The following is a 26,170-nucleotide window of genomic DNA, read 5'->3' as shown; positions in this document are numbered from 1 at the left end:
TCATACTATTTCATTATTTTAGTTCTCGTCCTCAAATTCTAAAACTTCCACACTATTTCACTATTTTAGTTCTCAAACCAATATCTCATTTGATAATTATTTTTTTAAAACAAAAATTAAGCTTAAAAACACTCCTTCTACATTTTCTTACTCTATTACATACTTTTAAAATGATATAAAAGTTATATCAAATTTTGAAACATAGTTTTGTTATTTTAGAAAGAAAACAAACTTGATTTTGTTTTTTAAATTTGACTTAGATTTCAAACACACACATATATATTAAAGGAATGAAGGTCTAAATACTACCAAAAAGAGTCATTGAAGTTTCTTAAAAAAAAGTAATGAGTAACATTTTATCCTTTTTGTCACGAATATACTCCTTTTATTTTCGTAATCGTTGATTTGTACGAGGAATCTTTTTATTACACGCATATGACTTTGATATGTTAAAGTTTTTAAATTCGTGTTACGTGTGAATAACATATCTCTAATTCATTGAACTCGAATCATAATTGGTATCTTATCCACTTGACTTTAATTTAACCATCTTTTATGATAAAAGGAAAAAAGGGGAAAAAATTCTTTTAATATTCGGAAATAGTGATATTTATTTTTACATATTTCTATTGTAATTTAAAAAATTTTAATTTCTACCATTGTCGTTCTTCACCCGCGTTGACTGAAAACTGACAATTGATTCTTCTTCATGCAATACAGAGAACCACAGAAGATGTCCAAATTCTCCTGAATTTCGTTCAAAGTTGCCTTCGTTTCTACGACGATTCCGTTTCGGTTTCATTCTTCATAAAGCTCTCTGTAAGTTCCTCAATTCACTCCCAATCAATTTCAATTTCAATTTCCCAACTCTGACAGATTCTTCATCTTCTCACAATTTCCTCTAGGGATTCCACTTGATTCTTCCTTCTTTCTGATCTGTCCAACCCTGAATTTCTGATTGATTCTTCACGATAACTTCAATTTGATTCGTTTCGCATAACCCCTTTTGTTATTTTTCTGCATGAATCTGTTTGGAGTTTTCTGATTGCGTGACCTAATTTTCGCGTTGAGAGTTTCAAGGTTTTTTTAGTTCCTTCAATTCTTCCCAAACTAGAGATCCACAGTAATCAATTCGCTAGAATGCGTGATTCGCTTCCACACTCCTCTACTCCCTTCCGGGCGGTGGATAATTCGCCTCTGCTTGGCCACTCCGTCACCGATGGCCTTTTCCGTTCTCGAGGGTTTATTCGTCGTTCGCCACAGCCTCTTCGAGGTGCTGTTCGTCTTCTCCGCCGTGCAAGTGGCCGCCAGATGATGCTCCGGGAACCCTCTGTTCGGGTCCGTGAGACCGCCGCCGAGCAGCTCGAGGAGCGCCAGAGCGATTGGGCGTACTCCAAGCCCATTATTCTCTTGGACCTTCTATGGAATTTGGCCTTCGTCGTCATTAGTTTCACTGTCCTAGGGCTTAGCACGAGTGAAAACCCTTCAGTGCCTCTCAGGTTTTGGATCAGTGGATATGCTTTGCAATGTATCATTCACATGTCCTGTGTTGCTGTTGAGTATAAGCGCCGGCGCTCGACAAGAGAGCCTGTCGGATTGGACCGTAGTGGTGGCTGGACGAGCGGCGAGGATTCGAATTCGGTCTCTGGAAGTGATGGAGATGATTATGCCACAGAGGTTACCGTGAATGAAGAAGAATCTAGGTAAAGACGATGTTCATTTCCCATTTTCAGTCCATTGAGCTATAAGATTAAGGGTGTTTGATTACTAATCTAGTTTTTACTTTTTCCCTTACATTTTGCATAGCAATCTTGTGAAGCATATCGAGTCTGCAAATACAATGTTCTCTTTCATCTGGTGGCTGTTGGGCTTTTATTGGGTAACTGCTGGAGGCCAGGAATTGATAGATAGTTCACCCCAGCTATACTGGTTTGTTAATTTTCAAACTAATGGTCTTTTAACACTCTATTTGTTCTATTTCTTATCGATATTTGCTGGTTAACATTGTAGGCTTTGTATTACCTTCCTTGCTTTTGACGTCGTATTTGTTCTGATTTGCGTCGCAATTGCGTGTCTTGTTGGCGTTGCTATTTGCTGCTGTTTGCCTTGCATCATTGCCATCTTGTATGCGGTTACCGATCAGGTAGTTTTGATGAGCTTTGGTTCAATCTTCTGGTTCCAATTCATTGCTTCTTTAACTCGGTTTGTTGTAAATGGACACAATCCTATTGTGTGTTGTTTATATACAAAACATTGGCTTGCATAAAATGCTTTAAGAGGGACTATCATGAATTCATGTTAATCATCACAGGGAGGCTAGTTGATACCAAACATGTCACTCGAATATGCAAACTGATTCAGATTCATTTTCTCATGTCTGAATCATAAATTTAGTATTTGTATATCTGGTCATCTAGTCTAGAATCTTCCACTTCTTGTGATAAGTAAATGTTTCTGTTCTGTTGAATGTTGGTTAACATTTTAAAATATTGCCTTCTGAAAGCCAATCGTTATTTTATCCACAAAAAACAATTGCATAGGTTATATTGAAGTTATTTTCGGCTTATGCTCAGGCGTTACCGTATAGTCTTGCAGCTTGACATTTTGCAATTGACTTTATTGCTCATGATGGTATATCGTACTTGTATTATTGCTATTGTCATCTCACCCTATTTCATTTCCCTTGTCCACAAATATCAGGAAGGAGCTACAAAGGAAGAGATCGAACGCTTACCGAAGTACAAATTTAACAAAACAGGTGATGTTGAGAAAGTGAATGGTGATATTCAAGAATCTACTGGAGGAATAATGACTGCATGTGACACCGGTGCACCATTGGAGCGTTTTCTTCGCCCCGAAGATTCTGTAAGTGCTTGGTTTCAGATTTCTTTCTATATGTTAAAGAACTTAAAGAATTTGAAGTCTCCAAACTTTTCTTTACTCCATTATGGTAATCAATGTTGTAGAAGCCATTCAAAAGCTCCAAAAGCACCATCGGAGTTAACAATACACAAAATCAAACAAACTTCCTCCTTTTTTTCTAACACGAAATCTTATCATCAGGAGTGTTGCATCTGCCTCTCTGCTTACGAGAATGGAGCGGAGCTACGAGAACTTCCCTGTAACCACCATTTTCACTGCAACTGCATTGACAAATGGCTGCACATGAATGCCACCTGCCCACTCTGCAAGTTCAACATCTTGAAGCCGAACAGTTCCAGTAGCGAAGAAGTGTGAATGAAGTGTATGAGCGACGAAACACAGACAGAAAACAGAACACAACACAACCCGAAAAAGAAAGAGGGAAAAAAACATAATGTATTATTGGCTTCGATGGCCATTGAGAGAAGGGACCATAGACCATGTTTGTAAGTCTCCTGGAGGTGCCAGAGTTTGTTTGGAAGCTGCTGCTTTTGTATGGTTGATGACCGTACGTATCTATCATATGTGTTATTACTTAATTAGGTTGAAAACAAGTATTGAGTTTCTGTTCTTAGTCATGTAAATTGGTTCGAGAGAGCTGTGTTTTGGAGTCTGTTGTAATGAGAATAATATATTAATGTTGGAAGAGCCAGTTTGGTTATCGTATTTATAGTATTGCAGTCGGGTGAATCTCATGATCTAACTCAATTCATACAATTAATAATTCATTGGAAAAAAAGTGTTTTTCAATCGTGTCATTTTGATTTAGGGACTAAAGAAAATGGTTTTTTTTAAGAAATTCATTTTTATTTAATTTCTTTTGAAAACAAAAGAGTTTAAAATACGCTTTGAAAGTATTTGTACTTCGAGTTTCTTCAAGAAGACTTATTTTCAAAATTAAATACATGAAAAATTCAAAAGTATTCCGAAAACTATTTTGAGTGGTTGTTATACACTTCAATTTTCTTTGTTTTTTTTTCTAATGACTTATTGTCAAAACTAAACATTTAAAAGGTTAAACCAATCACAACCTAAATTATACTGGTTGAGTTGAGTTGATTGAGTTTTTGGATCATCTAATATTTTGAACACAAATTGATAATGGAGATAAATTTTAAGAACATTGGCAAGATTATTTAATGATTAATATGTGTATTGATCAAATTTATTTTTGTATTTTATTGAAATTAATGAGTTTATGAAGCTTTTTTTTATCTAGTTTTTTGAACATCCCTAATATGTATAATGTGAAAATGGACAATTAAGATAAATTTTAAGAACATTGGTAAGATTATTCAATGATTAATATGTGTTTTGGTCAAATTTATTTGTGTATTATATTAGAATTAATGAGTTTACGAACATTTTTTTTCTTCTATTCAAATTAGTGCTGAATCTTCGGAAATTGAATAGAGAATAAAAATTAAATTTAGGATTCAATTGAATAAAATTGAAAAGGAAAAAACAGACAAAAGAAAAGAGAAAGAAGAAAATGAAGAAAAGAAGAGCTCAGCAGCGCAATTTTGCACCAGCCGGGAATCGAACCCGGGTCTGTACCGTGGCAGGGTACTATTCTACCACTAGACCACCACTGGTGCTCCTTGGTTTATAAGTTTTAAAAATGTTATTTTTCAAACAATAATAAATTTATATTTTAATAGGTTTTATTATTGGCCTTGGGACGAATCAATTAAGATTTTGCTCATTTTTCCAGAATTTTTTTTTAAATAATGTTATTTTAATATTTATCAATAAAAATAAGATTTATTTGAAAGTATTACCAAAAATAGGTTTGTGAAATCGTGTATCGAGTCCACGAGTATCAAGCCAGCAATTAAATCCCCATCTACGATTTAAGACTAAATCATAGAAGGGGTCTATGATTTCATAGCATGCTATATTGGATTAGGATATGGGGTCCACGATTTCCAAGAAGCTTTGAGGATGAAAGAAGGGGAAAGGCAAAGCGGATGTTTCCATGTAAATAAAAGGGAAGAAGATGAACAGGGGATCATGGTGAATAAAATTAAAAAATAAAAATATGGGTCCACGAAATTTGGTCTTCATTGACCAAGTCATACGCTGATATGGAAGTCACCCAATACTCGTATACCTTATTTTTGTTAATACTTTTTTACTCTATCTTACTTTTGTAATTTTATATATTTTTTTGTTATTACTTTCAAAAAACTATGAACTTGATTGTTTTTTCCATACCATATGCTAAGATGTGTCTACATATCTCTTAATTTTTTTTTCAGACTAAACTCATAAACTCAAAATTTATTCCATATTACTATCCATTCTTATCGCGCATGAATATATGCATTGTTACAATTAAAATAATCTTTTTTAAAAAAATAAATATGAAAGTATATACAAGAAAAATAGAATAAAGAATGACTTTGTGCTATTTTGAAATTTTGTCAAACATCTACGTATTTCTTTCTAGCACAATTAATCCATTTTTAATATGGTAGCACAATAATATATGTCATGTTACGTTATGTTTTAGCAACTTATAGGCCTTTTGAAATACCAACTAGAATTTGTTGAAGTGAATTATTATAGTTGGCTCAATGTTTGGGAAATCAAATATAATAGTGATGTGTACAACTATTTATAACTTACAATTAAGTATGATAAATACTATTCAAAATCTTACAATTCATTCTTTTATTTTTTACTACAGCATTTACCTAAACTAAAACTATTATAACTCTGAAATGATCTGAATCCCAAACACTAACTATTATAACCCATTTACTATAAAATAATAATCAACTTAATGCTTCAAACGACTGAGATTTATAGTGTATATGTGTATGTAAATTATAAATTTCAATTCAATAGGATAGTAACTAAATTTAGGTGGAATTGAATATACATAGCTCATTGTTACTCCATGTTTAAAATATGGATGTCGACAAAAATATCGAGTTCTTACTTTTATAGAAATTTCGATGGAAATATCGATAAATTTTGATTTCATTGAATATTTCAAAAGGAATATTATAAAAATAAAATATCATAAAAAAAAAATTAATTAGTATATAAAATTTTTATGATTTTTAAATAAGTTAATATATCTATTATTTATATTAATGATATTTTATTGTTTAATTATTATGTTTCGTGGATTAATGAAATTATAGAATTATCCCTCATGCTATATATCAAATGCATAGAAACGTAGAAATATGGATGTTTTGATGAAAATTTATTACATTACATGTAAAAATTCAATTATTTTATCCTTATTTTTTAAATTTCCATGCACCACAAGCCCACGTTGAACATTCCTTTTGGAATTTTGACAAAAGAAAAAGAGAACACAAAAAAGAAAAAGAATGATGTGTTAAATACATTTATGATTTATATACATCACAAAGAATCATATATGAAATGAATTGATTTTGAATAAGAAAATTAAAATCGATCTCTGTAACCAACATTCCATATCGGAATACCAGTCACAAATCCACCGCCGCCGTGGAATTTTCTTTCCGGCATCGGCACCGGAACCGGAACTCCAATCCCCTGCTTCTGCGACAAAGAAACCTCAATTCCTGCCGCCACTTTCACTCTCACCGACAAGTTAACAATTCCATTCTTCTCGCCTCTCTCATCTCTCAACCTGTAACTCAAAAACTGCAGATGACTTTCCGGCAAGTATCCGGCAATAAAATCCGCCACCGGAACCCTAGCCGTCCCGACGATCTTGACCTTCCGCCCCGAAGAAGCTCTGCGACAAACCTCCACAACCAAGAACGCGGCGTGCATTGGGAGATCGACGACGAGGTTCTCATTCCACCGCGGGAATCCAGCACTGTCGCGATCGACTTTCGTGCTGACAGAGCCGTTTTCGGTTTGAAGATCGGATCGAACAGAGACGAACAGATCGCTGTTGATCGGCTTTCCACGGATTTGGAGATTCTCTCCCGAAATGACGGTGATTTCGATGGTTCGTGAAGCAAAATTAGGCGAAGCCATAACAAGGATTGTGAAATTGAAGAATGGAGATGGAAGAATTTGAAGAGAATTGGAGATGGAGAGTTATGGTTTTGAAGAGTTTTAATTGAATGAAGAAGATGGAAGGTTGAGAGAAAGGGGAAAGAAGAAGAGAGGGTGTTTCTGCAAAAAACGTGTTTGGTTCGACGAAGACTAAACAAACCGGGCTTTGGATTTATACGGATGACAGACGAATGACGTGGCACTGAGTCGAAATTTTACAGGACTGTTTTGTTTGTTGTTCGGTGATAGTGGGCGGGAGAAATTTTCAAAAAGTAAGAAAGGGAAATTCCGTGCGAGTTTCAAATCCAAATTCGCCGTGTAGAATAGGATTTGCAAAGGGCCTGGGGTGGGACGGGGACCCCGCGGACGGGTCTCGCATTCCCGTTTATATATATATATTAAAAAAATTAATCGGGGACAGGAACGAGGTAGGTTCACTGTAAAGATTTTTGCCAACCCTAGTGTAGAAGTAAACTTTTTGGAGAAAAATACTTGTTTTTTGGTACTCAGGAATTAGTTTTCTTTCTACTTCTTGTTGATCTTTAAATTTTGAGTTTGGTTAAATTTAATCTTTAATTTTCAAAATTTACGTATTTAATCTCCATTTTCATTAAATATTAACTTTTTTTTAAGAAATAACTAAATAATCCCTTTTAATCTTTGTTGTCAATACTTATTAATTAATTAAAAATAGCTATTCAATTAAATTTTAAAATTAATTTTAATGATGATGAAAAATATTAAAAATAATTAATTATAATTGTTTTAATGCTTTTAGATTAATTAATAAATATTATTACTAAATATGGAAAGTGAGTATCTAGTGAAAATTTGAAATTAAAAATGTAATATCCTGAAATGTAATGACTAAATTGAAACGAGATTCAAATTTTAAGGATAAAAGTATAACAGTTTGAAAGTTATGTACTAAATTGAAACCAAATTCAAAACTTAGTGACTAAAAATATAACATTTTGAAACGTGTAGACAATATGAAAATTAGACCCAAAATCTAAAGATCAAAAATGTATTTTTAAAAATTTTAAAATTAAAATGCCATTTTGATCTTTATATTTTGGTGAGTTGATTAATTTTAGTCATTTCAAATTTTTTAATTTCAGTCCTAGTTTATTGTTGATTTTTACAAAATATTTTAATTTATTGTTTTTTTTTCTCTAAAAGTTCTAGAAGTATATTCATATATTATCTTTTATTGTAGGTGTCACACCCTTTCTCAGATTACCTTCTTAATCTGGAAGGAGATATGTCTGCAGCAGTTACCTACTCTTTGGCTGGCACTTAGTGCCTACTAACCTACTTAACCTACATAGAAACCTTGATAATAACAAACATGATTATATAACATTCAACTACCAACAGTCACAAACTATTAGGGTTTCTCACATAGCCACCACATAAACAAAATGCACACAACACAAAATTCTATGGGTCCCAGCTTGCTAACCTAATCCCTATATGCTCAATACATGTGTACAGATATTTACAAACAACCACCTAAACTTCTTTGTAACTAGAGTCCTTGAGTGATAGAGCAATAGCACTCAGTTGCTAGAATCAATAGGTCTTCAAATCGTTCATTTGAAAAAATGCTCCGCCACGAAGCAAGCTCTCCTGAATACGACAGATTCGGAACCGTGGAAATTCATTAATTTCAGCCGGTTGTCCTGTCCTGTTCAATCCGTTATCTTCTGAAGAGTTGACCGCTACTTGGTAAAGGAAACATTTAAAACGGGGTGAGCTACTAGCCCAGTGAATGACTTAATAAAACATAGTTCTTTTGCTTAAAACTGAAACTGAAACTTGTCAAGCAATTGTACATATAAAACCCTTAAACATAACATGTCTGGAAACTTTGCTAAACTAATCTTTAGTTGAGAGAGAACCCTTTTGTTCAAATCCTCAACATCAAGCATTAGTCGAGAAAGAACGCTTTTGCTCAATCTCTCGACGTCAACTACTTACGTGCACGTGGTTAAACTAAGTACCGTCATACCTTAGGTACTACTGCTCAGATACCTTCTCTAAGTTCTTCAGTATTAAGCTTATTGTGTTATAATCATAAATCACATTTACTAAATCATGTATGCTTAAATCATGAAGACATAACTAAGTCTTAACATTTAAGTCTTAGACATAACTATTAACGCATGCTTCCAAGTAATGGAAATAGTTTCTAACTAAATCATGTTATAAAGCTTCCTTTTTAAAGAACTAGAATGCATTAAATAAAACATGCTTCATAAACTTCATTAACTAGCATGTGTTAGAAACATAGGCACATGAGTTTGCTTGGAAACTTCTTGTAAAATAATTAGCATCAGATTAATCTTTCATTTGAAACATGGATTTCTAAAAAAATATTATAAAACTCTTAGTGACTCACGACTTTTGGGTAATTCTTTTAAGGTTGATGAGCTTTTCCCATTGGTGTCAAACCTGTGGACACAACAATGTACTTTAGCTACTAGAAATGGTCTCCCTTTTGAGACTAACTTTCATAATTAAACTCGTTTGCTCCTTGACATTTAAGTTTTACCTCCCAACGCCAACCTCCCTATGCGTTGAGTACTTAGAGTTTTCTCTAGCTTTTAACTTGGCTATGCGGTAATCACTCCTTCAAGCACATTCATCTTGTGCCAATCGCACCACCTAGACGCCCTTAAATCCGCACAACACCGCATACACTTTCCCTTGGGCGTTTAGGTCATCTGTGATCACAAACACAACCTCTCGCTCAACCCAAGGCGCACTGATGCATGCAACTGCCCGTGCACGCGTGCCCAGTCTTCAAGTTGCCTGCTTGATCAACCCAAGCAGTTACCTGCTTGTTCAAAAATTTCAGTTTCAAATTATAATTCAAATAACTCAGTTTTCAAGGCTTTTCTCAAAAAATTTCCTTCTATAAACTTGTTTAAAATTGTCTCATGCTTACCTTAAAATTTAAGCTCATAATTCCTCATGCTTTGGCCCGAAACTTCAAATCTTCAACATTGGCTCAGAGTCACTTGAGAGCTCGACCTTCTTGCTATTTCTTCAATTTCTAACTTGTTCCTTTTGGGGTTCTCTTCCAGCAATCCTATTTCAACAACTAGACTGTCTTAGCTTTCAGATGGCTTTGAAATCACTTCATTTGCACGAGTAGATTTCCCAACCCCGCCTTCTGAATTTAGCTCTTCTTTAATACAACAATCTACATGCTGACCTTTAATTCCTAGGCTGCTACCTTATCTACTAATTGAGATTATCCAACCTAATTATGATAGCTGACCCATTTAAAAGCCTAATCATACTGAGAAATCCTTTAAAATTAATGCAAGCTCTCTCTCTTGGTCAATCATCCACGCAAGACAGCCCCAACATTGCACACTAACAACCATTGGCGCATCTAATTGATGCATCTTGCCGTCCACCATGACTTGGCTTGCTTGTTATTTCCCTTGACCTTCCCTTAGCTACAAGGTATTGTATTATCGTATACCTCATGGCCCACCAGCTGCTAGTTTGTCACATGCCTCAACCTAACCTTTCAAGGTTGTGTTATCGCATAGTTAATACTAAAGCAAGCAACCTCTTGGCCATCGCTCATACTCAAGGTTACACATGATCATCGCATGCAACATCGCATGCCTTGTCCCACAACTTGCTTAAGGTTGTCGCATTAGCCCCTTAGCGCGCAACACCAACGCCCATGACTTGTCTTGTCGTCTCATCTTCTAGCTCCTAACCTCACAAGCTTGATTAAAACATCACTTCATTATTGCAAGTCCTTGACTTGGCGCTTACAGCATCATCACGTTGGCAGCACACCCACACCCTTGCTCAGCCTTTGATCAGCTACGCCATCGCCTCAAGCATGCCTTGTTTAGCATTGCCTATCTTGCTAACGCATAACACACCTTTGGCTGTAAACTTACTAACCTCAACAATCCCCTGGTTGTTGCTCACCTTTGTCAACACATATGTTCACATGCGTCCATCTCGACACCATGGTGTGCACAACTCCAACACCTAGCACACATCATTCGGCCACACTTAGTCACCACAATGACTCGCTTTACCTCGAAGAACAAGATCAACGCCAAATGTCTTCCCATCAATGCCCATCACATGGCCAATGCCCATGGAAACACTTAGCCAAAATTTTCCTTTTGCTAGGCTAACACATATTCATCCGAGAGTCATGTTTTTCTATACTTATATTTTCCCTTCTTTCTTTCCTTTATTCTTCACTCATTTTCCTACAATTTAACATTAACTCACATGTTATCCCAATCATCATACTAATCACATTACTAATAATATTTAAGTAGGAAAAATAGGGTTCGAGGTTTACATACGAAATTTATTATTATTTAACTAATTTCTATCAAAATTAAAAAGCAATTAAATTTAAGATTTACTAAAATTTTAGAGATTAAAACAAAATATTTAAAAGTGCATTAAACAAACCCTGGAATATAATGGCTATATAAATCTTAACATTTTTTTTACATTTGGTAAAACAAATTTAAATTAAATCCATTAAAAACACTTTTAAAAACAGGTTCATTTCACATTGACTAAAACTAGTATCCTTCTAATTTTTAGATTCTTGTAAAATCATGTAACATTTTTAATTAATATTTAATTTTCAATTTTATACTTTAAACATGAGATTTATTTTATATATTTATCTATTTTCTATCTAATCAAATATATTTTCTATTTTCATGAGTTAAATACATCATTTTTTTTAAGTATACCATATTAATTTTTCTTAAAATAAAGTTATTTCTTTTAATATTTAAGAATTAACCTATAAAAAAACAAAATTTATCATACTAAACAATTATTTAAAATTTTAAATTACAAAATATTTTAAAAAAAAGTTGATTATAATTATATTTTAGCTATTATATCTAAAAGAAGATGTTTTTTGTATTTATTTATTAAACGCTCTAACTTATTTTTTTCAAGATTAAGCTGAAATTTATCAAATACTGTTTAACTTCTTTTTAAAAGGTATAGCAATTTCAAACAGAGTCTATTATTATTTTATTTTATTTTATTTATGTTATTATTATTATTTTGTTTGAAGTGGCTTTTGGAATTCCATGCCCAAAAGATTCCTATTCCCCACGGAATTCCCATGCTGTAAAAGTAGTGGAATTTGCATTTTTGTCCCTTTTCTTCTTCTATTTGTTTTTCGATTCATTTTCTGTTCAATTTCTCGTTCACAGCACCCCGGTTTGGATCAAACTTTACTTCCACGTTACACTCCAATCATAAATAAAGGGTTTTCATTCTTTTCATCTAAGTTTTCAAGAACCATTTTTATATAATATTTAATAGTCGTTTTCAAATATAGAAAAATAAATCAAAATATTTACAAAATATAACAAATGTTTAAAATTATCAATAATAGATGCTGATAGACATCGATAGCACTGATAGAATTATCAGAATCTATCAGCGTTTATCATTGATAGTTCTATCATTGATAACTATTTTTTTTATTAAAAAAAAATTATGTTTGTTTCCCCAAAGATTTTTAATTATGATTTTTACTTTTCGAAACATTTGAATTTATAAACAAATTCTAAAAATAACTACTTTTATTATTTTCAAAATCTAATTTTGTTTTATTTTTTAAATATTGATATATAACAAAATAAAATGTGGCCTTTGTGGTTAGAAATTATCTTCTTTTTTTTTTTTTCAAATTTTCTACCAAACATGCCTGGAGACTAACACACAATTATTTGAGTCTTGTTATTTTTCGATCAAATATCTATACATCGAACATCTACACCATTACATTTTATATAGCTCTAATATAGTTATCCTAACATATTGATGAATAGAGACAGAGAATCAAAATTATGTTTTTTTTATGACGTCTAAGGTTTTTTTTTTATGACGTTGATGTAAATTGAAATTTTAAAAATTAAGAAAGGTATCATAGAAGTTTATGAACTCAAATTAAATAATAATAAAAATTTGAGAACCAAGATGAAATTTATAAATTCATCAAAGTCATGGTCATACACGTGAAAAATACTATTCTGTTTAGTTAGGTTGATTATTTATTTGATCAATATTTAACAATTGTATGGTTTTTGTTGGTAGAATATTTCCACAATTGAATAGGTCCCCTTGTATTATAATAATATGACTTTGTGTGGGTTAGATTTGCGAGTAATTCGGAAAAAAAAAAAAAAAAAATTATCATGGTCAACAACTTAAACTTTAATAATCTAGTTATTGCGTGACCACATTTAATATTATTTCAGTGACCAAATATAGCAGGATTAATGGTTTTCAGGGATTATTAAAAAAGGAATTTTTTTTAAAAAAAAATACAAGCCTCTTTGTTTTGAGCCTTATTTATATTCTTAAAAGGTGACTATTTTAATAAGTTAACAATTACATAGCCTTTGAGGTCCTATTTGCCTCAACCAAATAGAGAAATTGTCTCAACGAACAACCTTAAATGAATCTCCAATCTCCAATCATAGATACGCACCATGTAACACAATAAACTTGAGGCAATTCTTTGGAATAGAGTTTGCCCTACTCGCTCCTCTTGATTCTTTGAAAGGTGACTTTTTTTTAAGGAAATATAAACATCAACCAGAATTACATTAGGAGGAACTAGAGATCCAATAACTCGAGGTAGGAAGGAAGAAGAAAGTTGAGGGCAAAGAGTGGGCCAAAATATTTTTCGAACAACAAACATGGGTAAAAGAAACATTACCATAATTTGCTTGGTGATATGTTTATTAAATTTATTCATCGATGGACTCTAATGGTGATACAATGCTTCTTATTTTCTTTTTTAGTTATTTACTAAAAAAAATTGGCTTTTTAAAGTAACCATTCATAATAATCATAGGGTAAGCAAAGCTTATATTATATGAGTTAAAGTTTGAGGTTGAAAGATATGGCTGACTCATGCGGCAAGTTGAAGGATAGCACTTAGACAAGGTAAACGATAGCGAAGACGATAGCGTTTGGTGGAAGTAGACGATAGTTTCAAGAGATAGACGATATCATGTAGACGATAGCATGAGGTAGACGATAGATGATATCGTGTAGACGATAGCGTCAGGAAGTAGACGACAGTGTCAGGAGGTAAACGATAGATATATTGTGTAGACGATAGTTTCAACCAGATATAACTCTATCTGACAAGCCAACTTTATCTCTTGGATATAAAAAATAACTCAACAAAATAAATGGACAGACATTTTGTTATACCATACTTACAATTACATTTTAAATTGTCATTTTTGGGATATTTCGTAAAAAAATAAAATTAATTGCACGCGTATTTTCATTTAATTGGAATTTACCGAATGGTTTAAAAAAGGGGAAAAAAATCAATGGCAGCTGAGCTAAATCTAAACGTACGCGCGCATTCTATCAAATACGACCACCACTCCAAATAGGGATTCCGATCGCAACACCGCCGCCTGCACTGCCGCCGAAATTAGTTTTCTCCGCCAGAACCTTAACATTTTGCGATTGTGAAGTGGAGGCAGCAACATGATCAGGCACCAAAACTCTCACAGAAATATTAACAATCCCATTCCTTTCACCTCTATCATCTCTCAATCGGTAACTCAAAAAATGCAGATAACTTTCCGGCAAGAAGTCGCTTAAAAAGTCCGATACCGGAATATTCACAGTTCCGACGATCTTATTCCTCGAGAAATTTCCAGAATGTACATCTACAGTCATGAAACTTACATTCGACGGCAATTTCAACGCCATTTTGTCGTTCCAGAAAGGATAGCTACCGCCTCTGTCGTCGATTTGAGTGGCGGCGATATTCTGAGAGTCGATTTTGACGGAAGCGAATGAGTTCTTCTTAATCGGTTTCCGATGACGGCGGAGATCTTCGGCTGAGATCACTGTGATTTCGAGAGTTCTTGCAATTGGAGCCATGAGGATAAAAGAAAGCAGAGGGAATGATGGATGAAGACACAATTGGATTTATTTGTATGGGGAGGAATTAAATTAGGGTCTGGGGAGAACTTATAGGGAGAAATTTGGGTGAAATTGGAGATAAAAAAGAGCAATAGTTATTTTTTTTTAAAAAAATAGAATTATCACGTGACAATATTTTATTAGACTAAAAAAAAGTCGTAACATGCCGCTGGTTTTAATATCAAGTATAAATATTCAAGCAAGCCACGTAGGAGATAATAGGATTTTTTATTTTATTTTATTTTTAAGTTAAAAACCTTCAACATCAAGCAAGGAGTGGAGTTAGTAACTCCTATTTCTTTTTGTAATTTTGATTTTTTTAAGGAGTTTTTATGGATCGGGTTGGATTGGGTTAAGTTGAAACATTTTTAGACCCAATCTATTTGTTGAAGTTGTAAATTTGTTCGATCCAAATAAGGTCTTTATTAATTAAATAATGAAATGAAACATTTTGGTTGGATTGGATCGGTTCGAATTAATCGAGTCATTTATTTAAATCTTCATTTTAAAAATAAGTAAAATGATAATACATAAAATTTTTATTTAATTATTTTCATATATTTCCATTAATATTAATAGCTCAATTTCAATTTATATGAGAAAATTTTTCCTCCCAAAGTGTTGAAAAGTTTTTTTAGGAGTTGAGAATAAATTAACAAAAAAAAATTATAAATAAAAATTATATATATATATATATATATATTATATAATATACTTTGTAAAATTAATAATAAGTTTAGATTGGTTCATGTTGATTTTGGTTATTTTAAGTGAAACTATAAACCAACTAAACTCGATCTAATCCAAACCATATAGATTAGTTGAGTTGATCGAGCTTTTCGGATCCTCGACTATTTTTTTCCAATTTCAAATTTGATTTTTGAACATTTTAACTTTAAAGATTTGAATTTAGTAGAATGTTTTGGGTGATTTGGCCTTTTTTTCCCTTTTTTTTTGTTATTTTGTTATTTTATTGATTTAATTATTTGACTAGATTACAGTTTTTTGGTATTTTAAAAACATACATTTAAAAAAAAAAAAAAAAAGAAAGAAAGGTTTTTGGTCTTTTTATTTTCCCGTCCCCCACGGTCAAAATAATATGTTTTTAGGATTTATGTTTCATGTGATTTATTTTATTCTTCATTTTTTTTTAACTTTTTTCTTTTTCCTACTTATATAATTGTATTATATTTGAACAATCATATCTATCCCAAAAAAGATACAAGTGTGTTCAATCACTAGATGAGTATTGCTTATTTTAAATTTTGAAGGAAAAATAAAAAGAAAAAAATCATTTTAAAGTTAAATTAAGGTTTGAAATTAGGTGGGTAATCAAATTATATCCAAACCAGAATAAAAATGAGTATTTTTTAATTATTAAACAATCTATACATATTTTTTAAAAAGAGATAATAATAATATTTTAGTTTAAATTAAGATTATAATTGGGTAGGTAATCAAATACATCCAACTAAAAGTAAAAGAATATTTTATCCATAACTAAATAATCAACAGAATTTTTTAAAATAGGAAAAAAAATTAATTTGATTTAAATTAAAGTTTGAAAGTGAGTGGATAATCAAACTATTCAAATTAGTCTTTTTTTAAGAAAAAAAATCCAATTGCTAAATTTAAACAAAATAGTAAAAAGAAAATATCTTGATATAAACTAAAATTTAAAATTGAGTATGACAGTAAATGTATCCAAATCACAATAAAAAAACATAAATATAAATTAGGAAAAAAAACCTTTTAGATTTGAGAATTTGTTTTAAAATTAATCTGATATAGTTTTGACACTTTTTTTAAATACTAACCAACTTGTACAACAAAACCTTCAATCATCCCGTTTTATATTCATTAACGGATTTTAAAGGTTGATTTGCTAATTTGTTTATCATTTCATTATTTATTTATAGATATGATATAGAGATCCAACCTCTAACGTTAAAGTTGATAATTAGTTAATACTAGTTGAGCTTTTTTTTTCCCACTTATTTGCTATATAATTGGTTATATGTTCATTTAAGATTTTTTTAAAAAAAATTAAGTAAATGTCATATCAAAATTAAGGATAAGGTAGTTGTTTATGCCAAATTTTGACGGAGGGAAAATGTACCTGACCTAAATCGATAATTTTTGGAAAGAAATGACATGTGAAACAAAGAAAAATGACTTTGATACCAAGTCAGCAAGAAATTTGTAGAATAGAGAAAAGTCAAAAGTTTAAGTTACCTCATGAAGAGTTATGTGTTTACATGGAATTTGATCCATGGTTTATCTTCGTCCAACTAGGATTAAGGTATGAGTTTCCTAATCCTATATGAGATAGGTTATCTCTCAAGCCAAATGGGTCAGGGTGTGCATTTAGCATGCCCTGTTCATCAAACTCCGAGTCTTGGTTTCAACCTCATTCTTAGCTGAAACTGAAGTCGAAGGATTAAGGTATGAGTTTCCTAATCCTATATGAACTAGGTTATCTCTCAAGTCAAATGGGTCAGGGTGTGCATTTAGCATGCCCTGTTCATCAAACTTCGAGCCTTGGTCTTGACCTCATTCTTAGCCGAAACCGAGGTCGAAGACGACTGGTCCAACATCCTTGCTAACGCCCGCTAGGGTTTCATCCTTTATAAGGCCTAACTATGCTAGGTCTTTAGTCGTTGGACTAATATAAGAGACTTAACCTCAATTGGAGTCAAGGTCGATCAAGCTCAATTTAGTCTTGGGCCTATCCCTTCAGTCTTCTCTAGCTCTCCTTTAACCATTTTATCCTTGATTTTGGAATCCACCCATAACATTAGTGATATAAATTATAAAATTTCTATTTTCACAATTTTTTTAAAATTTTTAATCTTATATATTCTTAAAATTGCAATTCAGCTTCAATTCATCAAATATTTGATTTTCCACTCATATTATCACGTGAAAAAGAAAACGAAAACTTCTATAAACTATATCATATATTTTTAACTTTGTAGTCATGTGCGACACTCATAGCTTTTTTTTTCCTATTATTTTTTAATCTTACATAGTCAAAACTAGCAACACTAAAAATATTTAAATATTTCAAAGTTTGGTACTTTTTGAAAATCTAGGATTTCGAGGTTTCTCTCAATTTTTTTTTTTTTTTTGATTTTACAGCTATACAATCTTTAGGAGTCGTCTGGAGAAACGACTATTCTAAAATTATAATAACTACATCTTATTTGAGTAAATACTATTTCAAAATTTTCAATTAGCTATATTCAATACTATTTCAACATCTCAATTTGCTATGAGATTTACTATTTGTTATAGTTTTTACTATTTTATCTTCATTATTTTTTTTTTTTAATTTTGTGCTACCACGTTTACTATTTATTTCTCAAACTAAAATAGTTTACCTATCAAATACAAATTATTATTATCCAATAATAATAATAATTTATGATTATAATAATCGAATGCTGTCTTAAGATTAATTAATGATTGACTTGACTAATTAGGACTAGAATAGGACGTTGGGTTTGGAAAAATAATATTCAGACAAGAAGGATATGGTTGGTTGACCCAAGTCGTTAAGTCCTACGCGTCATGAGACTGATTCAAATATTGGATAAACACACATGATGTATTCTCTCTTATCGTTACTTTGCGCCTTTCGTTTTCATAATAAATCTTTTATAACTAAACTTTGTGAAACCATCATCAACCAATTGTTTCGTAGAAATTGCACCCAAACAACTTCTTTAATTCATGGATNATAAAGTTCAAATATTATTTTTTATCGTCTACTTGAATGACTTCATTCTATTTTAGTCAAATATTTATTTTTAAATATTCAATTTTAGTCTTTACAGATACCATCAAATACACTTAGTTTATCATTGTTACGGTTGTTAAACCAGGTTCAATTGGAGAACTAAGTTTAAAATTTTTTTAACCTAACTTACTATACTAAACCTAAGATGAGATATAATGACAATAGACTCCTATTGAGTACAATATCTATAATCAAACTACATGACTTGAAACATAACATATTAATAAGGGTTGGAAGTTCTATCTCATTGAGAGAAAAATAGCTCTTCCACGCAAAATATAGTACAAAGAACCTCTTTATATATAGGGACTAAGAAGTAACCAATATGAAACAACTCTGTTACAACTCTATTACAATGAAAACTAAATAACCAAAATCACAAATAATTGTAGCAACCCTGTTACAATCAAATAACAAAATTTACAATTATTTTATTTATTCACAAATTCCTTAATACTCCCCCTCAAGTTAGAAGATGAATAGCAAGAACTCCCAACTAATAATTTTGATAGAGCGAAAGAAGATAAAGGCTTTGTAATATCAGCTAGCTGCAAACTTGAACAAATAAGCATAACCTTGAGAAATCCTTCAACGATTTTGTCCCTCACAAATTGACAGTTAATTTCAATATGTTTAGTCCTTTCACGAAACGTGGGATTAGAATCATTGACTAGCAACTTGGTTATCACAAAAAACTGTGGTCGGTGATAAGCACTGTATATGTAAATCAACAAGTAATTTAGCAATCCATAGAAACTCATTATCGAAGCCAGAGCCCTATATTCTGCCTCGGCAGAAGATCGTGAAATAGTAGGCTGCTTCTTTGACTTGCATGAGATTAAAGAATATTCTAAGAAGACACAAAAATGAAAAACGGAACGACGAGTATCAAGACAAGCTCCCCGATCTGCATCAACAAAAGCCTTGAGATGAAATTCAGTAACTAGCTTCATCAAGACACCTGTCCCTAGTGATCGTTTTAAGTACTTTAAAAGATAATGAGCAGCATTCATATGAACACTAATTGGCTTTTGCAAAAACTGACTAAGACGGTGAACAACAAAACATAAGTCTGGCAATGATATCTGTAAGTATAGAAGACATCCAATCAATCTTTTATAACAAGTGATTTCTTCATCTATCAGCAAAGAACCAGTGTCCTTCGAAAGCTTAATGTTAGGATCCATGGGTGACAATGCCGACTTAGCATCAAGGTAACCAACGTCTTCAACGATTTGCAAGCAATATTTCCTCTGGGAAAGAAAAAGACCTAGGTGGGAACGAGATAACTCTAAATCTAGGAAATATTTGGCTTGTGCCAAATCCTTAAGCTTAAAAAGACCGTTAAGAACATCTTTAACAGAAGCAATGAGATGAAGGTCCTGTCACCAATATATCATCAACATACACCAATAATACAATAAAGGTTATACCTCTGTCACGAGTAAAAAGTGAATAATTAGACTTAGATTGTACAAATCCATGTGTAGACAAAGTAGAAGAAAACTTGATAAACCACTGTCTAGATGCTTGTTTAAGACCATAGATTGATCTATTTAGACGAAAGGAAGCTTCTCCCCCTCATATGGTACCTTACAAGTCTTATAACCCAGGGGTACCCCTGGGGTAAAGACATGTAAACTTCATTATTGATATCCATTTGAATTAGTTGCCTATTAAAAAAAGTTAATAGAGTGAAAAATACCTTGATAGTGACAAACTTGGCAACTGGGAAAAAGTAGCAAAGAAATCTATACCTTTTGTTAACTATATCCTTTTGCAATAAGGCGTGCCTTGTAACTATCAATTGTTCCATAATGATGATATTTGACTTTATAAACCCAATTGCTACCAACATTATGATGAGTTTTAGGCAATGACACCATTGTCCATGTCTTATTCCTTTTCCTAGCATAAATTTCCTCAAACATGGCATCCCTCCAGCCATGAGATTTAACAGCCCGATGATAAAAGATTGGCTCATACATCAAAGCAACATTGAGCAAATAATGTTTATGAGATAGGAAATACGTATCATAAAAAAGTTAATTGCCAAAGAAGTAAGGTGTTGTAGAAACGATAGGCTTTTATTAATAAGGTTGCAATGGAAGTCTCTGAGGTATAAAAGAGGACAAGATTTCCGTGATGATCATCTAAGAATGACAGGAAAAAACCCTGGAACAACTTCACCTTCAGGTGCTATCACACCATCAGAAACAATATTCTGCTCAATATTATGTTCAATTTCAAAATCAGGAACAATAGTCAACTCAATATTTTGCACAATATCATCACTACTTCATCAAGCAAAATTTCAGAGATGACTACAGACAACATATGAGAAGGAGATTAAGTGCTGGAAGATGCTTCAGACATATAAAAAATGAACAAGGAAAGACAAACTTATCCAAAAAAATCATGGTTGACAATGGCAGTGTCTCCAAGACTGAATGAAAGAGAAATAGGTCTTAAAAAAAGCATATTTTGAAACAAAGAAAACCTTCTTAGTAATTTCATTCAACTTATACCTTTTAATTCCTTATGGATATCCAACAAATATGCATTGACAAGCTCTTGGATCAAATCTGGATCAATGCATAGCATATACAAGACAACCAAACACCTTTACACAATGAATAGTCAGCATTTTTCTCCAAACAAAACGGAAAAAGGAGTAGCATGTGATAACAATACCATTGGTGTTCTATTGACTAAATCTGTGGTAGTTAAAATACACTCTCCCCAAAAAGTTACATGAACCTTGGATTGAAACATCAAGGCCCTTGCAACATTGAGAAGATGTTGGTGCTTCCTTTCTATAACTAAATTTGTTGTGGTGTGTAGACACAAGAAAATTGATGAATCGTACTAATCGTAAAAAAAAATCTCCTTAAAACTGAGTTTAGGGACATTATCAGAATGGAAGACTTTGATAACTTTTGAAAATGGTGTCTCAATGAGTTTAAGGAAACGAGGAATAATATGTAAGACATAACACTTATTCCTTAAGAGATAAACCCGTATATATTTCGACTTATAATCAACTAAAGTAATAAAATATGAATGAGCAGTATGAGTAGGAGTTTTAAATGGACCCCAAATTTCAAAATGGATCAAATCAAATACATCATTAGTGACATTATTTAAAGCAGAAAAACTAAGACAACATTGCTTAGCTAAAAGACAAACATGACAGATATTGTAATGATCATAATCAGAAAATGCCAATAATTTCGATAAATCCTTCAATCTAGAAATTGAAGGATATCCCAAACATTAATGCCACATAGTATCTAAAGTTTTACATATGAAGGCAAAATGCTCAACAGAAGAACAATTAGACTTCTCATGATGTATGTAAAACAAATAAAACCTTTCAACAATGTCAGCCTTCCTAATCGTTCTTAAATTTAACTTGTCCTGGATAATGCAATCATCATTAGAAAACATACATAACAAAGTCTTGAATCCTCAAGAAGTGCACTAATTGGTAACAAGTTATATTCAAATTCTGGAACCAAAATTACTTCTCGTAATAACAAGTCATTTGTTAACCGAATATCTCCCATCAACTAAATTGATAATCGAGTTTTAATAGGCAAAACAACAAATATATTTTGAGTAAGTCGAAGATTCTTAAACAATGAACGATTATGATTGATATATGTTGATGCACTAGAATCCAAAACCCAAACTAAATGATGTTGATGTGTGGATAATATAGTAGAGAAACAAGTTCCTGTCGTTCCAGTTTTAGCATTGCCATCAATTTGAGAAGACAAAAGGTGAGCAACATTTGCATCAATGACCATGATGCCTGGATACTTGATTCAGGAGCCACTAATCACGTTTTTTCTTCTCTATAAAGAATTAGTTCCCTTCAGCAGCCAAAAGAGGGTGAAATGATGCTTAAGATTGGAACAGATGATGCCATTTCAGCTCGTACAGTGGGAGCTGCTAAGTTGTCTTTTGGAAATAGATTTTTGTTTTGAGAAAACTTATACATTATTTCCAAGATGAAGAGGAACCTTGTTTCTATTTCTTGTTTAATTGAACAATCATACTCAATTTCTTTTAATTCAAATGAAGCGTTCATTATAAAAAGTGGTGTGACTATTTGTTCAGCTAAACTAGAAGACAACTTATATGTGTTAAGACCAACTGAATCAAAAGCACTTTTAAATCATGAGATGTTTAAAACTGCTAATACTTGAACTAAAAGGCGAAGAATTCCTCCAAGTAACAATGATACGTACCTTTGGCATTTGAAATCAAGCCATATAAATCTCGATAGGATCGAGAGATTGGTAAAGAATGGACTTTTAAACAAGTTAGAAGATGATTTATTACCTCCATGTGAATCCTATCCCGAAGGACAAATGACTAAAAGACCTTTTAGTGGAAAATTTTATAGAGCCAAAAAGCCCTTAGAGTTCATACATTTGAATCTTTATGGTCTAATGAATGTACAGGTTAGAGGAGGGTACGAATACTTCATCTCTTAGAGATAGGAAACATGCTTAATCTCATTTGATTGAATAGTTCGCTTTTTTATTTCAATTTTCTGAGTTCTTTATTAAAAAAAAAAAAAGAAATGTGAATTTTTTGCATGCAGTAGCTTCCCGTGGAGCCTCTTGCGGATCATCAAGTCCACCTGGTTGGGCTTAACCTCAGAGAAAGGTTGAGTGAATAGGACGCTTGGAAAATACACAACCTATTTTTCTAGAGCAAGAACCTAAACAATCGCAACAACTTGCGCCTTCTCATATCACACATAGATTTTTTGGTATCAGTCAGACTTCCATCTCTTCATATTGGAAAGACCAAGCTTTTCTGTTATAGTTTGGTTTTTCTTAGGGCAATAAAAAAAAAGGGCTTAAATGAAAGGGGTACTTACTTGCATACACTTTTTTTTATCAGTATTTGGTACTTGTAGTCTATGTCAGTCTCATTAGAAAATAATAGAGCTCAGCTGGACTAAGGGAGGCTGCCATATCCAAGACCATAAGTATGAAGCTTTTGAAAAGTTCAAAGAGTATAAGGCTAAAGTTGAAAATCTATTAGGTAAAATAATTAAAATACTTCGATCTGATCAGGGTGGAGAGTACATGGATTTAGAATTTCATGACTATTTGATAGAACATAGAATTCAATCCCAACTCTCAGCACCTGGTAAACCTCAGCAGAACAGTTATGGTTCGTTCTATGATGAACTATGCTCAATTGCCTAACTCGTTTTGGGGGTATGCAATAGAGATTGTAGTTCACATCTTGAACAATGTTTCCTCGAAGAATGTTTCTAAAACACCTTTCGAGTTAAGAAGATGACGTAAACTGAGTTTATATTACTTCAGAATTTGAGGTTTTCCTACACATGTGCTAGTGACAAATCCTAAAAAATTGGAAACTCGTTCAAGATTGTGCCAATTTTTTGGTTGCCCTAAGGAGACGAGAGGTCGTTTGTCTATGACCCTCAAGAAAATAAAGTATTTTCTATGAAAAATAATTAGTTAGTAGATTAATCTGACATTTGTTGAATTAATCCATAGATCAACACCAATCCCTCTAACTTGGTACTGATTGAAGTGTCAATCAACATTACCAAGTAGTGGCTGCATATATATTCTTCATAAATATGCTGAATTTTAGCATCGAAGAGGAGATGAATGAGAATTTCTAAAATTCTGCAGACCCTCTCCCAAACCTTCCTCCTTCTTAACCCAATTGATCTCAATTCAGTATTTCCACCAACTAATCTGAGTTAAAGGATAGTAGATAAGATTCTCTTGGTGGTCCACTGGTGATTTGAAGGCCAAACTCGTGAAGAGGTGATGGAATTGAAGAGTTACTTCAAAGGTATTGTTCATCTTGAAACCCTCTTTTGAAAATAGTTTTCATACATGTGTTTAAACTCAAATTAAGTGTAACTAGAATACTTATTGATTATGATTTCTTCCACTGCATGTTTTTATACTCTATCCCTTGGTATCAGAGCATGATTTAAGCTCTCAATTGATATTAATTTGAAATTGGTGGGTGAATTTCTATAGATACATGTTTGGTTGACTGATATGGCGGAGATTCAACTTTGACATTAGATTACTCTTTGATTTTTTTTTTTTTTTGTTAAATTTATGACTGGCTCTTGTTTCATGAGCTTATATGTGTGTTCTAATGTTTGTAATTTTATTAGAGTCAATAGAGTTGAAATTAGATTGTAATCAAAGATTTAAGCAACCAAGGTCAACAGCAGAAACTGGACTGGAACTACTGCGCTCACAGTGTTGCGATGTTGTTCTTAAAGCGTCACGACACTGCTCTTTTTGGAGCCCGAGGCGTTGCAAAACTGCGATGAAGCGTCGTGACACTGTTCATCCCAGCCCAAAAAGACGCGCGCGTTCGTGAGTCTGTTCGCACGAGTATAGCTGGTTTGACCGGTTTGGTTCTTTTTTGGTCCGATTCAGCCTTTTCTGGTTCGATTCAACACTTTCTGGTCCGGTTCAGCCTCATTTAGAGCATTGTAGGGTCAGTTTGGGCAGTTCGAGTCTGTTCGAGTGGTCCAAATTCTTTTTGGAATTAGTTTAACTATTATTTGTAATAATTAGTTAATTTGTTTGCTTAGGATGCCAAAGTTGAACCATATCGGTGTTGTTTAAATATTTATCCATAGGATGTATGTTATATTTAAATTAAACATGTATGTGCATAATGTATGCCATGTAGATTTAAAATTTCATCATAGGAAGCATGCTTCATGCATTAAAAATATATTATAAAGAGTTATAATATATAGTATGTATGTTTAGGGTTTCTAAAATTTAATATAAGTGTTATATTAAATTTTGAATGTATTTGATGAATGTTATGAATGGATAGCATGTCTATTGTTTTATAAGTTATTATAAAATTAGATTAGACATTAAAATCCATAACAAAGATAAGTTGCAAATAAATAAAGAAATATGGGTACTTTATTACTTGTTTGCTAAAATTGGATTGAAATGCATAAGTCTAATAGAATATTGTTTATTTTTTAGCAATGTCAAAGTTGATTATATAACTATTAGCTTCCGATAAATTATAAGGTGAAGGGTTTTCAAACTAAAAGTCAAACATAAATACAATACTAGTGGTTACGATTTAAGGTTCATTTCAATGGAGGAATGTCCTTCTCTTCCCAGTCCAAATGCTAACTGAAATGTATGGGAAGCCTATAACATATGGGTTTGGGCTAACAATAAAGTCAGATCCTATATCTTAGCAAGCATGTCTGATGTGCTTACTGAGAAACATGGAGTCATGGTCACTGCACGTGAGATCATGGTGTCGTTGCAAGAGATGTTCGAGCAACCGTCTTCCTCGGTACAACATGATGCTATTAAGTATGTCTATAACTCCCGCATGAAAGAGGGGATCTCTATTAGAGAACATGTCCTAGAC

General features: G+C 32.5%; 3 protein-coding genes and 1 non-coding gene across 5 annotated transcripts; 1 reads left to right on the top strand and 3 right to left on the bottom strand.

The window, feature by feature from the left end:
• The first annotated feature begins 663 nt into the window (after nt 1–663).
• LOC120088141 (E3 ubiquitin-protein ligase At1g63170) lies at nt 664–3,597 on the top strand. Of its 2 annotated transcripts, XM_039045244.1 has the most exons (6): nt 664–819; nt 906–1,703; nt 1,807–1,929; nt 2,011–2,143; nt 2,701–2,865; nt 3,064–3,597. In XM_039045244.1, exons 2-6 carry the CDS (start codon nt 1,141–1,143, stop codon nt 3,235–3,237), a joined length of 1,158 nt encoding a protein of 385 aa, XP_038901172.1. In that variant the 5' UTR covers nt 664–819; nt 906–1,140; the 3' UTR covers nt 3,238–3,597. The 2 variants fall into 2 exon arrangements, with proteins under 2 accessions (XP_038901172.1, XP_038901161.1); XM_039045233.1 differs by having other exon boundaries at nt 667–1,703.
• An 849-nt stretch (nt 3,598–4,446) lies between these two features.
• TRNAG-GCC lies at nt 4,447–4,520 on the bottom strand. Its single transcript has one exon. It is a non-coding gene; the product is annotated as a tRNA-Gly (tRNA).
• A 1,831-nt stretch (nt 4,521–6,351) lies between these two features.
• LOC120075733 (BON1-associated protein 2-like) lies at nt 6,352–6,915 on the bottom strand. Its single transcript, XM_039029375.1, has one exon. The coding sequence runs from the start codon at nt 6,913–6,915 to the stop codon at nt 6,352–6,354; it is 564 nt and encodes a 187-aa protein (XP_038885303.1).
• Nucleotides 6,916–14,181: 7,266 nt separating this feature from the next.
• LOC120069235 (BON1-associated protein 2-like) lies at nt 14,182–14,933 on the bottom strand. Its single transcript, XM_039020948.1, has one exon. The coding sequence runs from the start codon at nt 14,884–14,886 to the stop codon at nt 14,362–14,364; it is 525 nt and encodes a 174-aa protein (XP_038876876.1). The 5' UTR covers nt 14,887–14,933; the 3' UTR covers nt 14,182–14,361.
• Between the last annotated feature and the right edge of the window lie 11,237 nt (nt 14,934–26,170).

This window comes from Benincasa hispida, chromosome 1 (assembly GCF_009727055.1).
Source record: "Benincasa hispida cultivar B227 chromosome 1, ASM972705v1, whole genome shotgun sequence".
NCBI lineage: Eukaryota > Viridiplantae > Streptophyta > Magnoliopsida > Cucurbitales > Cucurbitaceae > Benincasa > Benincasa hispida.
Note: the sequence above shows the minus strand (reverse complement) of the source record. Positions and strands in the feature narration are given on the sequence as shown.